This window comes from Monodelphis domestica, chromosome 2 (genome assembly GCF_027887165.1).
Source record: "Monodelphis domestica isolate mMonDom1 chromosome 2, mMonDom1.pri, whole genome shotgun sequence".
Taxonomy (NCBI): Eukaryota; Metazoa; Chordata; class Mammalia; order Didelphimorphia; family Didelphidae; genus Monodelphis; species Monodelphis domestica.
The window spans coordinates 272,277,675-272,292,626 of NC_077228.1; the positions used below are offsets into that span (position 1 = coordinate 272,277,675).

At 37.2% G+C, this 14,952-nt stretch overlaps 1 protein-coding gene across 3 annotated transcripts in view; it reads left to right on the forward strand.

The window, feature by feature from the left end:
- The window catches only part of BLTP3A (bridge-like lipid transfer protein family member 3A), a 75,542-nt gene that overhangs the window by 19,452 nt on the left and 41,138 nt on the right, over positions 1 to 14,952 (forward strand). For all 3 annotated transcript variants that reach the window (XM_016430996.2, XM_007483711.3, XM_007483712.3), the window contains exons 2-8: positions 1,561 to 1,723; positions 1,822 to 1,860; positions 4,129 to 4,220; positions 6,055 to 6,244; positions 6,892 to 7,032; positions 10,916 to 11,086; positions 11,555 to 11,735. In XM_016430996.2, coding sequence (XP_016286482.1) covers positions 1,561 to 1,723; positions 1,822 to 1,860; positions 4,129 to 4,220; positions 6,055 to 6,244; positions 6,892 to 7,032; positions 10,916 to 11,086; positions 11,555 to 11,735 — 977 coding nt within the window. The remainder of the gene's footprint in view (positions 1 to 1,560; positions 1,724 to 1,821; positions 1,861 to 4,128; positions 4,221 to 6,054; positions 6,245 to 6,891; positions 7,033 to 10,915; positions 11,087 to 11,554; positions 11,736 to 14,952) is intronic.

The following is a 14,952-nucleotide window of genomic DNA, read 5'->3' on the forward strand; positions in this document are numbered from 1 at the left end:
TTCTGTACTCATTTTATATATCATATTGTTATAATGCAATTTAAAAAATAATAAAATCTAATTCTCATTTTGCAAGACCTGAAGATGAAGTAGCTAACATTCATCCTCCTTGTAAATGTGTTGTCTGTTCATATGCATTTATCACTTGACTGATGGTGACTTGGTTTTAAATGTTTTAATACACTTTAAGATCTAGTAATCAATAAGCTATTATCCATCAATGTTAAGAATTGAGTAATGTCATTTATTTTCCTTTTAGACTCCATATTTCTGCTTTTCAGAGTGATTGCAATTTATTATTTTTATATAGCTGAACTCAAACATGTACCTTATCACTTTAATTTTTTTTAAACCCTTACCTTCCATCTTAGAGTCAATACTGTGTATTGGTTCCAAGACAGAAGAGTGGTAAGGGCTAGGCAATGGGGGTTAAGGGACTTGCCCAAGGACACACAGCTGGGAAGTGTCTGAGACCAGATTTGAACCCAGGACCTCCCATCTCTAGGCCTGACTCTCAGTCCACTGAGCCACCCAGCTGCCCCTTACTTCTTTGGTTTTTGCTTTAATTCTTGATAATTTATCTCCTTTCCTATATATGAACTTTTGTTGAGTGATTGGGAAGTGCTGAGATGTTGAGCCATCTGTGTTGTGGTAACTAAAAAATGCAAGATCCTTGGAAGACCTGGTAGGATAAGCTGAGAATTCTGGTTGGGGAGAAGGAATACAGTGTAGAGTGTAGAAAGAAATCAAACCAGATAGCTATACTTTCTTGATGCTACAGAAACTAGGCCCTACTTAAAATCGACTGACTTTGGGCTTTCTTTTCCTCCTTTTCTAACTTACCTTATCTCTATACCTTTCATTTTCTCTGCTATTAATATTGCAGTAACAACTACATTACTATATGAAACTATTTACTGGTGTGCCATGAATGGAACATTAAACTGTTCAGCTTTACTAAGCCTTGAGTAATATGTATTAATTACTACCACTTCACAGTTAATTTGAACAAAACTCTTATTTTGAACAGAACTCTTACCTAACTTGTAGGGCATTAAGTGAAAGGAAATTGATACCCTGTTTCTTCTTTACTTATTCTCCACAGCTAATATTACTAGGTCACTATTTTTGTCCTCATCTCTTCTTAGTAATGGATATGCCCTTCTACTTTACTGACATTACTTTCTCATTTCTTTTTATAATTTTTAGCAAAATATTTTAACTTTATTATGCTGTTTATGTAAATGTTCAATTTTATGATTAGTGTGATTAGAAAATTAATGAAACATGTAGAGGCAACAGTAATGAAAATTGCTCATACTGACTGTCCTCCAAACATCTTTTATTATGAGTTTTTATCTCTAGAAATAAACTTGTGAAGACCCCAGTTTTTCTGAACTATTAGCAATCCCCTGGGCCCTGAGTGCAGAAAAGTGATGATACACACTAGCAGAAAATATATATGAGTCTATTGTTAAATATCTTAATCAGAGGTAGGATTTTGGTCCGAGTACTGAAACATTATGGGAAGTAATTGATCCTCATTTTTATTTTCATCAGGTTTACTAAGAATCTGTCCCCTGACAAAATCAACCTGAGTACTCTGAAAGGGGAGGGACAACTGACCAATTTGGAGCTGGATGAAGAGGTTCTGCAGAATGTATTAGAACTTCCCACATGGTTAGCTATTACTCGGGTCTTCTGCAACAAGGCCTCTATCAGGGTGAGCTTGGGTATTAGACAGCTGATGACTTTCTTAGCTAAATAGTTTTACTTGGAAGGAAAACATTATTAATTCCTTTCTCCTTTTTTCTCTTTCAGATCCAGTGGACAAAGCTGAAGACACATCCAATCTGTTTGGTAATAACAATAACAACAACAACAACAACAACAACAATAATAATAGTTGATGTAATATTATGGTTTTTAAAGCTTTTTTTCTCACAGTAACTCTGTGGCTAGAGTCACTGGTTTTATGTCAGTTTTATAGATGAGGAAACTGAGGCTAGGATATGGGAAGTACCTTGGCAATGGTCATACACCTAGATTGCATCAGACCTAGAATTTGAGCTCTTGTCTTTCTGTTCCAAGGCCAGTCTCTTTCCATTGCACCTTGCTGCCAATCTACAACTGTTCCTCTAGAAATGTAGTTCTTGTGTTTTATCTAATCAAATAAAGTTTGTCAGCTCACTTTCTGAAAGAGCTGGTTAAAGGTGGACAGGCTAGATTCATCTGATATTTTATGATGCCATAATTTTTTTTAATGCTGATCAGTTAATACCTTGGATAGGTTCTGGAGGCTTAGAAGACCTTTCTGTGAATGAACAGGCCTCTTTCTAGTTTAAATCCCCCCCAGACTTAATTGGCTTCTCATTAACCCCTTTTTACTGCTCCCAGTGTCTACAGGATTTTGTTTACCTTTTATTTTTCACCTTTCAGTGCTATCATCAGGTCTGATCTTTCATTTGAATTTCTTTTTACTCAAGTCTTCTTGCAGAATGGGAAATAGATTCACATGACTTTCTCTCCCACCCTGCTATCACTAAATCAAACATACAAAAGTTCCTTTAGAACTCCCCCCTCCAAGGCTTTTTGTTGTCAGTTACTACAGGGAAATAGACAAGACTTAAAAATTACAAGGTTAGATAGAAAGTTATAGTTTATCTTAAAAACCTAAAAACAAATGCTAAAGGACAGTCAGTTAGCTATTTGTTAATCTATTAGTTCTGAAACTCCTACTCAAATCTTCCTCCTGGGTATTGTCTTTAGAGTCATTTTAGATCCTAAAGCATTTATTAAGTGTTGACTACTACAGGGCACTATGAAAGATGCTAGGGATACAAAGATAAAAATAAAAAACAGTACCTCTCCTTAAGGTGCTTATCATCTCTTTGGAGGAATCACTTGTTAAACAGAGATATAAATATAATAATATTTGAGCAGAAAAAAAACACAGACAGCTAGGGGAATCAGTAAATGTTCTCTGTAAGAAGTAGTACCTTAGTTGAATCTTGACAGAAACTAGGTGAGGAGGGAAAATTTTACAGGCATTTGAAATGATCTGTGCAAAGGCTTGGAGGGTGGAGAGGAAATGCTGACATTAGAGAATAATAAATAGGTTAGTTTTGCTGAAACAGATATTGTTTGAAGGAGAATAATATTAAATAGTTCTGGAAATTAGGACAGAGCTACCTTTCAACTTCCATACCTTTTTTATTCTTAGGACTCAGTTTTCTTCTTTCTTTGACAAAGAGGCCAATGAACTTCCATTCTTAATTACCTTAATCCTTTATTTGTAGGTCTCTTGGTGAGACACTAAGTATTAAATGGCCTGTTGTCCTCACAAAGGCACAAGTAAGACTCATTTACACTTCTGGGAAGACTTCAGATTCATAGCTCAATCTTTGTGCCTTTCTTTTGGGAATAGTAAACTGCTTCTTTTGGATTTTTCTAAAGACACTTTGACTGTTGTTTGATTAGCCTGAGAGGTCTTTTTAGTACAGTGTCTATAGCTAAAGAACAGAAATTGAGACTTCTTAATTCTCTGGTTTTGTATTGCCCTTATCATTATTTCAAGAGTCTTTCAGGCAGGGGCAGGCAGGTAGTAGCATTTGGAATTGCTACTAAGACAGACAGAAGGTAAGAGTTTAAAAAAAGATAATTTCTTAGGCAGGGATCTCAGTTAAGTGAAATAAGCACTGAATCTGAATTTAGGACATTTTGTCTTGGCAACTTATTAGTGTATTACCTTGGAAAAAACATTTAACATCTCTTGCCCTAGTTTCCTTATTTTTTAAAATGAATTTAATGCTGCATCTAAGTGAGAGAAAGGAAGATAAAATTGGATAATGCTGAGATTAATTGAGAAACTCTATAATGTCATAGAAAGAATGCTGGATTTGGAGACAAGTTACTGGGTTCAAATCCCAGCCTTTCTACTTACTACCTTGTGACTTCGGGCAAGTTGCTTTCCTATGTGCCTGAGTTTCTTGATCTGTCAGATGTGCTAGTTGTATTAGATGATCTCTAAGGTCCCTTCCAGCAAGCACCAAATCTGGTGATCTCAAGATTTTTTAATGTTAGTATATGCTTTGCTGAGCATTCACTTCTAAATGGCTTTTCTTACAGTGTCTGGATAAAGTGGAAGTAGAGATGAGAACATGTGAGGAGCCTCGGCCCCCCAATGGACAGTCTCCCATTGCCCTGGCTTCAGGACAGAGGTCAGTTGCTCTGGATCCAGTTATTTCTGTAACATTCATTTCTGGCATTAGAAGTAGTTATATGTATAAGCCAGGAGTATCCAATGTCAACTTTAGTAAATATTAAATGTCTATTATGTTTAGGACACTATGCTTGGCCCTGCTTGGAGGAGTTACAGAGATAAATAAAGTATGGTCAGTCCCTACCCTCATGGAGTTGACAAAATACTTTGATGATATGGCACATAAATAATTGTAGTGAAAAATGTTAAAAAACAGTTCATGATAGTAACTGACCATAATGCATCAGAAGAGTCTAAATCAGCTGCTTTGTATTGTACACAATCACTACTTTAGGCAGTGATGGTGGGGAAAGAAATTGCCTGGAGAATAAGGGAAGGCTTCATGGAAGAGATGACAAATAAGCTGAACCTTAAAGGATAGGTAGGCTTTCAGCAGGTTGAAGATGTCAAGGGAGAACATTCCTTGCATGAACAAAGAAATGTAGATAGGAAAGTATAGAATGAAAAGTAGTTCAATTTGGTTAGAGCACAGTACACATGGAGTAGTGTTGGTAAGTCCAGAAAGGTAAGATTGTAATGGAGAAATACTGGAAGCTTTCCCAATAATGTAAGGATGCTTCCACTCCTATTATTTGCATATACCATAAAACAGAAAGAAATTAAAAGCAAGAATATTGGCTTCTCTCAGTAGGAGGTGGGTGTTTATCAGATGCTGTTTTGGTTGATTGGATTAACTATTTTTTGTTTTTATATGGTAGAATTAAATGTGTGTGTCTGTGTATGTATATGCATGTATGCACACACATTGTAAAAAACAGGAATGTGCAGAAATGACTATGTTGTAAAAACAAAAGGTGTCAATAGGACTTTTTTTTTTTTTAAAGAAAGGCAGGATCTTGTCAAATTGTGGAGGGCCTTGCTGTCCAGGCTAAGGATTGTGGACTTGATTTGATATATGGTAGGAGACCACTGAAGAGTTTTGAGCAAAGGAATCATATTACCAGATTTGAGTGTAAAGGAGATTAATCTGGTGGGAAGACCTTTTAGTACTTACTGCAAAAGTCTAGATGAGTGGTAATGAGGACCTAGAGCACAGTGATGGCAATGAAAATAAAAAAGAAGGCACAGATTTGAGAATTTGCAAAGGTAAGATCAACAGAATTGAATATGGGATATATATAGTAGTGGAAGAGTAAAAAATGTCTTAATGTTTGGAAAGAAGTAGGGAGGGTCATCCTGCACATCTCCAAGTATCAAGCCACTCTGATATCCTGTGTCCAAGCCCTTTTCCCTTCTACCTCCCCATATGGGAGACTAGGTAAAGAAATAAGGTGATCCAAAGGGAGTGGGAGGAGAAAAGGTTTTTTGGGGGAAAGTTTACTTGTATTGGACAGGTTTGAGACCAAGTATATGTAAAGCAGAGCTACATATTCAGTAAAAGGCTCTTATGGCATTGTCCCTTCTACTTCCTTTTAACTTTCACCATAGACATATAGAAATGTTGTTTGGAAAGTGTCTTGCAAAGTAGAGTAGTGATGAGTATGGGTTAGAATTCAAGAAATGGAGCTACTCCATTGTCAGTATACTTTCTGGTGTCTGGTGCTTAAAGAGGATGTCTTTTTAAATATCCTATAGAAACCTAATGTGTCCTTTTTATTAGTTTCTCCTACAGTCCTGTGATGCCCATTGTCCAACAATATCTAGTTTATTATTGAAGGAACAGTACTTTGAAGACTGGAAATAGCCTCTTTTAGTTCACTCATCTTTCAAGTTGGAGGAAAATACATTCAGGTTATCTTAATCCTTTGACTGTTCTCTCTCATTGTTTACAGTGAGTATGGCTTTGCTGAGAAGGTGGTGGAGGGGATGTTCATTATCGTTAATTCTATCACCATCAAGATTCACTCCAAGGCCTTTCATGCCTCTTTCGAGTTGTGGCAGCTCCAGGGCTACAGTGTTAACCCTAATTGGCAGCAGAGTGACCTCCGCCTCACCCGCATCACTGACCCCCACCGAGGAGAGGTGACAGCCTTTAAGGGGAATGGGAAAACTGAAATAAGAGTAATCCTTGTTCATTTTTAAGGATAATAATCCTTTTGATTTTTAAAATTCTTTCTCATGCTTTCTACCACTAAAACATTTTCCTTTGTTTCATGGTCTTTTAGGGCATGCTTATAGGTTAAAAGCCCCATCGTACTTGACTAGACAGATCTGCGGATAACAGACAGTATTCACAATGACAGTACTCAAAAATTGCCACTAGAAGGATAGCAGCCCCTACATGTAGTTTGAGTAGTCCATTGATATAGTCCTTTAGAATCCAAGGACACTTCTACCTCATCATGAGATACCAGAGTAGGACTTTGTAAAGGAAACAAAAACGTTAAATAAAATCTAAAATGGTGATATCTAAAAACATGTATTCTATATTATTCAGAAAGGTTTTTTTAAGATAGTGAATATCAACCTCAACTTTGATGCCAGTAAATTTCCCCTCTATCCTTTTCCTTCAATTCTGGGTGCTGTAGTCAGTTGCCTTCTGGAGCTCTGCTCAGTTGAAGGTGTTGGGAGCTTCTATTCTTTGTATGCTTAATGGTCTTAGTCTTACTGCCCTCTTTTGGTCAATTTGGTCATCAGCATTCTAAGAGAATGTTTTTCTCTTCTCCCAGGTTCTGACATTTAAGGAGCTAACTTGGCAGACTCTTCGAATTGAGGCAGATGCCACTGACAGTGGTGATCAGGATCCACTCACTACTCCACTGAGGCTCATTACCAACCAGGGCAGGATCCAAATAGCCCTTAAGAGAAGAGTGAGTATCTTTCTCCACACAATAGTTTCCTTTTCCCATTTTCATGGACAGCCTTGGAAGTAGATAACTTCTTTTTCTTATCTTTGGGTTTCACATCTAGAATTTCACTGATAGGTCTGTTTGTAGTGGTATGGCATAGACTAGTTTACTGGTGGTTTAGGAGTGTCCCAGCTTGCTATAGAGCAAGGCTTCTTGATCTGTGTTCCATGACTTTTTTTTAAAGTAATTTGATAGCTATTTCAATATAACTGGTTTCCTTTATAATTCTTTGTAATCCATATTTTATTTTATGTATTTAAAACCATTATTTTGTGAAGGGATTCGTAGGTTTTGCCAGACTGTTAAAGTGATCTGTGACATAAAAAAAGGTTAGGAACTTCTGCTTTAGAGCAACTGACTCAGGCCCTGAGAAATTCAGCTTCATTGCTTCTTAGTAAGCACTGAAAACATTAGAAACTTCAAGAATTACAGAATATGAGAATCAGAAGGGACTTCAGCAGCCATCTGCTCCAAAACATAAAAGCAACTCCCATTTTAATGTATCTGATAGGTATTGATCTAATTTCTGCTTAAAGATCTCCAAGGAGGAGGAACCCACCACCTCTCATGGATATGTATTTCACTTTTAGACAGCTCTAATTGTTGGGAAATTTTTCTTGATAACAAACCTAAATTGACCTCTTTGAAATTTCAATACATAGCTCCTACTTTATAGCCCTCTGAGACTAATCAGAACAAGTGCAATCCCTCTTCCACATGACATTTGTTCAGATGTTTGAAAGCAGTTATCATGAGTCCTTGAGTCTACTTTTCTCTGGGCTTTAGCCATTTCCTTAAACTAATTTTCATATGATATGATCCCAGGCCTTCCACTATCCTTCAACTTATCAGTGTCTTGATTAAATTGTATGGTATACAGAATTAAACACAGATGGCCTAGATGAGGTCTAACCAGGATGAGATATAGTGGGATTATCTATTACCTCCTTAATCCTGAAAGCTGTTTTTCTTAATGCAATTCAAGATCAAATAAGCTTTTTTGACTTTACCGGGTACCACTGACCAATATTGAATTTGCAGTCAATAAACCTCCCCAGATTGTTTTAGAATGTTGTTTTTTACTTGTGAAGTTGATTTCTTTAATACCTAAGTGCAAGACTTTATATGTATTCCTACTGAATTTAATCCTCTTGATTCAATCCTTTTTTAAAAACCCTTATCTTCTGTCTTAGAATTAATGCTATGTATTGGTTCCAAGGCAGAAAAGTGGTAAGGGCTAGGCAATGGGGGTTAAGTGACTTGCCCAGGGTCACACAACTGGGAAGTGTCTGAGGACAGATTTGAACCCAGGACCTTCTGTCTCTAGGCCTGGCTCTCATTCCACTGAGTCATCCAGATACCCCCTGCCATGATATTCTTATATTCATCCTCTATTACCTTTCCTTGCTTCAAACATTCTATACATTTATATTTTATTTTGATGGGTAAGTTCCCTGACATTCATTTTAGTCTTCTCAAACAAACCCTTTTTTCTTCCGCCTTAAAATTGTTTCTCTTTGGGCCTTCAGAATGTCTTTCTTAAGCATCTCCTGGGCCAACTTCCTCCAAAACACTTTAGTTCCTGGGAATCTATCTTTTCTCTCAACTCTTTAAATTCTTTTTTTTAAATAAAAGTTAATTTATTTAGAATATTTTTCGATGGTTGAATGATTCATGATTTTCCCACCTCTCTTCCCTCCCCCTCCCAGAGCTGACAAGCAGTTCCACTGGGTTAGATATGTATTGTTATTCAAAACCTATTTCCATGTTATTTATATTTGCAATAAAATGATCTTTTAAAGCCAACAGCTAAAATCCCAATCATATCCCCACCGAACCACATAATCAATCATATGTTTTTCTTCTGTGTTTCTATTCCCACAGTTCTTTCTCTAGATGTGGAAAGCATTCTTATTTCATTCTGCATCAATTCATGGAGGTCTTTCCAGTTCATATAGAAATCCTCCAGTTTATCATCTGTTCATCCATTCCCAATGTAGGGACACCCCCTCATTTATCAATTTTTTGCCACCACAAAGAGCACAGCTATGAATATTTTTGTACAAACATTTTTCCTTATTATCTCTTTGGGGTACAAACCCAGCAGTGGTATAGTTGGGTCAAAGGGTAAACATTCTTTTAAAGCCCTTTGGGCATGATTCCAAATTGCCTTCCAGAATGGTTGGATTGATTCACAACTCCACTAGCAATGCATTAGTGTTCCAATTTTGCCATATCCCCTCCAACATTTATCATTTTGCTTTGCTGTCATATTGACCAATCTGCTAGGTGTGAAGTGGTACTTCAGAGTTGTTTTGATTTGCCTGTCAGGAGGGATTTAGAATACTTTTTCATGTGATTATTGATAGTTTTAATTTTTTTTTCTTCCGAAAACCACCTATTCATATCCCTTAACCATTTGTCAATTGGGGAATAGCTTGATTTTTGGTAAATTTTACTTAGTTCTTCATATATTTGGGAAATTAAACCTTTGTCAAAGAGTTTTGTAATAAAAATTTTCCCCAATTTGCTGCTTCCCTTCTAATTCTGATTGCATTGTTTTTTTTTTGTTTAAAAACTTTTAAATTTAATATCATCAAAATAATTTTGCATTTTGTGATTTTTTTTCTAGCTCTTGCTTGGTCTTAAATTCCTTCCTTTCCCATAGATCTGACAGGTATACTATTCTATGTTCACCCAATTTATTTATTATTTCACTCTTTATATGTAAGTCATTTACCCATTTTGAATTTATCTTGGCATAGGGTGTGAGTTGTTGATCTTAACCTGATTTTCCCTTACTATTTTCCTCAACTCTATAAATTTTTGAGGAAAGAGAAACCAAACCTCTCAAAGCAGCTGGCAAATGTATCTCTTTCTTGCTTGTTCTTGTTATTTCCTTGAAGGGACTCAGTAGGTCAGGAAGGAGGAAATTTACCTCAAATAATGCCTCTTTTACCCTTTTACACTGTCCCCAAGATCTTGCCAATAAAAGCAATCCCTCTAACTGAATATAGCTTTCATGTGACTTGATTAATGGTTAAAGAAACCCAATTTTATATTAGGGGAGGGAACTTATAAGTAATTTGCCTTGAGCCTTGCCTGAAGGAAAGGGAAGAAGTGTTTTTTCTTCTTCAGCGGTCTACTATATATCATTTATAGGGATGGTTCAGATTACAATTTTTAAAAATAAATTTTAATCATTCCCAAAGTTAAAGTCAGTATAAAACTTCCCTGGGAAAGTTCTGAATGTGACTACCCTTGAATTTTTAGATAATATTGTCTAAATACTAATTTTTAGAACTAATCCTTAGAATAATGAATAATATATTTAATATATTTAGACACTATTGTCTACACTAATTGCCAAATATAGATGCTTTTATACTAAGGCATATTCCAGCAATTAAACTTGAGCTGTATATACTATACAATGTATGTATAACCTGAATAAGTCATCTGTAAATATCCTGAAGAACAATTACACTTGAAAAGTTTTTCTTTGTAATTTACTATAATTTTTTTCAGTGGTTGGGGCAATACTAATCAGAGAAAATGGATCAATAATATGAAATAATAAAAAAATTTTACTAACTGATTTTGCTTGAGTGAATGAAATCTCTATGATTTAACATTGTACCAGAGGGTGAATTTTCAACAAACCAGTGTATATTTTTTCTCAAGTGCTAAAGATTAAACCAAGCAACCTAACAACAAAAATAAAATAAAGCAAAGCTAAAATTTGGGGTGTTGAGGGCACTATTTCTTAGGTTGACCCAGGGAAACTGGGTTTTGATTAATTACAATTTTATAACAAAATGAATTTTATCTCTGGTCCTGTCAGACCAAAGACTGCAATGTGATAACCTCCAAGTTGATGTTCCTGCTGGATGACCTGCTATGGGTACTGACTGACTCACAGCTCAAAGCTATGATGAAGTATGCAGAATCATTGAGTGAAGCCATGGAGAAGTCAGCCCTACAGAGAAAGAGCTTGGCACCTGGGCCCATACAAGTGAGTTGGCATGATGGACTTCCATAGTCGAAATAGGAAGAATCCAAGGAGTGAGAATCATATAAGAAGGGAACAGGGGGAGATTCTTTTGGTAGAATGATATTCTTTCCTGTGATTTATTAATAAATCTGCCATCTATGTCTTCTAATTCACAGGCTTTTCTGGGGTCTACTAAATAGTAACACTTTAATGACAATGGACAGGAGCCTGGAAAAATGTGTTAGTGATTCCTTTGACAGTACTGATTAGACTAGTTACAACCTTGTGGAGTTGATATTGTAGTGGGTGTAACCAGCCTCAAGGAAGCAACCTAATTTATGAGTACAAGAGAAAGGGGATGTCTTGCCCTGGGACAGTGTAGTACATGATGTATATTGGCTTTTCCAGGCATTATTATATGATTTGTCTACTTTAAGAAATCCTGTATGTAGAATTTCAGTGCTTGGAGCTTTTATTTCTCTTTGTTAGAGTACTTCACCTGCTGCTCACAGCACCCCTCATTCTTGGAGCCAGACATTTGGTAGCAGTCATAGCAACAGCCGTATCAGCCAGTACTTTGAGAAGTTTGATGTGAAGGAGTCATCTTATCATTTACTTATTTCTCGATTGGATCTACACATTTGTGATGACAGCCAGTCCCGGGGACCAGGTGAGATCTTGCAGGAGGCATGAAATTCCAAATTACATTGATATCTTTAGATCAGAGGAAATCATCAAGACAGAGCCTGGGACTCTTCTGGGGTCACAGAGGAGTGCTCTAATAAGACTTCTTATATTTAAGTTTTAAGTTTAAGTCTAGTGATAGAATGTAGTTCTAGCTAAGATGATTTTGTTTGCACATGGCATATAAGAATCATCACACTTTGATTGCTGTATACTATTAACTTTGTGCTGTTTCTTGGAAATATCTATCATCTGGTTATCCAACACTTTCCCTTTCCTCTTATCTCCAACCATGAAGTAAGGTTTGAGGAGAGGAGTCGGCCAGCCTTTGAAGAGAGAAGGGGAGGATCAGCTCCCATTTAAAAAAAAAAAAAGCCCCTCTCATTTTCCTTTTCAATGCCCTTACAGCTCTCCCACCCCCTACCCCCACCCCACATCCCAACCCTTCAAGCTCAATACCCCATGCTATTCTGTCCATCTGAAGGTATCCATTCTAGCACCCTCCTTGCCTTCCTACAGTATTCCATGCTGCAGAATTCTCATTGCCAGCATAAAATAATGACAGAAGAAAACATTAAAAAACTTTTTTCTTGTCAAAACATACTTCCAGTAGGTTTTGAGTGATCATATATGTATAACTCAGTGGACTTACTTGTGTGATAGTGAAATCACTTTTAAAAATATATATATATATATTTAAGGTCGCCAAGGAATTCACTTATGAAATTCCTAAATGAAACACTCAAGTCAGAATGGAGTTTTATGGCAGTTTAATTACAACAGGAGTAAGAAGAAGGAGAGAGAGAGAGAGAAGGAAAGAAGGGGAGAAGGAAAGAGGTTAACTCAATTTTCTGGCAGAGCCATAGGGAGTTTAGGCCTTAGAAGGCCAAGGTAGAGAAGAGAATCAGTCCTTTGACTCACGTGACCAATTTGAAGGAAAGCTGCCTGCGGATCTCCTCCCTGCTTGAGCTCCTAGAACGAACTGGTGCCTAGCCCTGTCCCCAGGAAGTGAGCAAACTCCAGAGGTTGTTCTCCACCTCACTTCCTGCGCCTCACATGTGCCAATGATGGCTCAAGCTTGGCTTAGGACAGGCCAAGTGGGCAGTTAGTTATTTCTGGTTTGTCATTAATTAGCACATGCCCGTTAGTGTGGGTGTGCACAATTTTTGGGTGCTAGACCAAGCAAGATGGAGATTTAAAAATTACAAGGGAACCTGGGCCACCAAGCCATAGGCCTCTTTGCTTTTGCCTTGGAGATCCCACTCTTGCCTTGGAGATGCCCACAACAGCTGTCCCCATAAACCCTTTCAGAGGCTGTTCTCTACCTCACTTCCTCACTGCCTAGCCCTGTCCCCAGGAAGTGAGCAAACTCCAGAGGTTGTTCTCCACCTCACTTCCTGCGCCTCACATGTGCCAATGATGGCTCAAGCTTGGCTTAGGACAGCCCAGGTGAGCAGTTAGTTGTTTCTGGTTTGTCATTGACTAGCACATGCCCGTGTAGTGTAGGTGTGCACAATTTTTGGGTGCTAGACCAAGCAAGATGGAGGAGATTTAAAAATCACACTTGTCAATTCCAAGAGTGGGGAGGGAGACAATATGAATTATGTAACCATGGAAACTTTTAAAAATAAAATTTAAAATAATAATAAAAAGAGCCATACTTCTATTTTGGTCATTGTAAGAGCACATTCCTACATAACCAACCCCCCCCAAATAAAACCATAAATAAACTAATGTGAAAGATGACTACAGCAGTTCCAGCAGAGGAGGATAGCCTTCCCCATCATAAGTCTTTCCAGATCATTGTGTGATTGTTCCAGATCATTGTGTGAAGCAAACTTTTTAAGAGTTTATTGTGTACAGAACATTATCTTAGGTTCTAGGGGACTTAAAAAAATCTTTAGGTATACATTTTCTTTTGCCACTTCTAGTTTTTTTTTTAAACATTGTTTTATTTGGTCATTTCCAAACATTATTCATTGGAAACAAAGATCATTTTCTTTTCCTTCCCCCCCACCCCCCACCACCTCTCCCATAGCCTACGCATGATTCCACTGGGTATCACATGTGTTCTTGATTCGAACCCATTTTCGTGTTGTTGGTATTTGCATTGGAGTGTTCATTTAGAGTCTCTCCTCAGTCATATCCCCTCCACCCCTGTAGTCAAGCAGTTGCTTTTCCTCGGTGTTTTTACTCCCACAGTTTATCCTCTGCTTGTGGATAGTGTTTTTTATATCCCTGCAGATTGTTCAGGGACATTGCATTGACCCTAATGGAGAAGTCCATTACGTTCGATTGTACCACAGTGTATCAGTCTCTGTGTATATGATTTCCTGGTTCTGCTCCTTTCGCTCTGCATCACTTCCTGGAGGTTGTTCCAATCTCCATGGAATTCCTCCACTTTATTATTCCTTTTAGCACAATAGTATTCCATCACCAATATATACCACAATTTGTTCAGCCATTCCCCAATTGAAGGGCATCCCCTCATTTTCCAATTTTTGGCTACCACAAAGAGTGCAGCTATGAATATTCTTGTACAAGTCTTTTTCCTTATTATCTCTTTGGGTTACAAACCCAGCAGTGCTATGGCTGGATCAAAGGGCAGACAGTCTTTTATCGCCCTTTGGGCATAGTTCCAAATTGCCCTCCAGAATGGTTGGATCAATTCACAACTCCGCCAGCAATGAATTAGTGTCCCTACTTTGCCACATCCCCTCCAGCATTCACAACTTTCCATAGCTGTCATGTTAGCCAATCTGCTAGGTGTGAGGTGATACCTCAGAGTTGTTTTGATTTGCATCTCTCTGATTATAAGAGATGTAGAACACTTTTTCATGTGCTTATTAATACTTTTTATTTCTTTGGCTGAGAACTGCCTGTTCATGTCCCTTGCCCATTTATCAATTGGAGAATGGCTTGATTTTTTGTACAATTGATGTAGCTCTTTGTAAATTTGAGTAATTAAACCTTTGTCAGAGGTTTTTATGAAGATTGCTTCCCAATTTGTTGCTTTCCTTCTGATTTTAGTTACATTGGTTTTGTTTGTACAAAACCTTTTTAATTTGATGTATTCCAAAATATTTATTTTGCATTTTGTGACTCTTTCTAAGTCTTGCTTGGTTCTAAAATCTTTCCCTTCCCAAAGGTCTGAAATGTATACTATTCTGTGTTCGCCTAATTTTCTTATAGTTTCCTTCTTT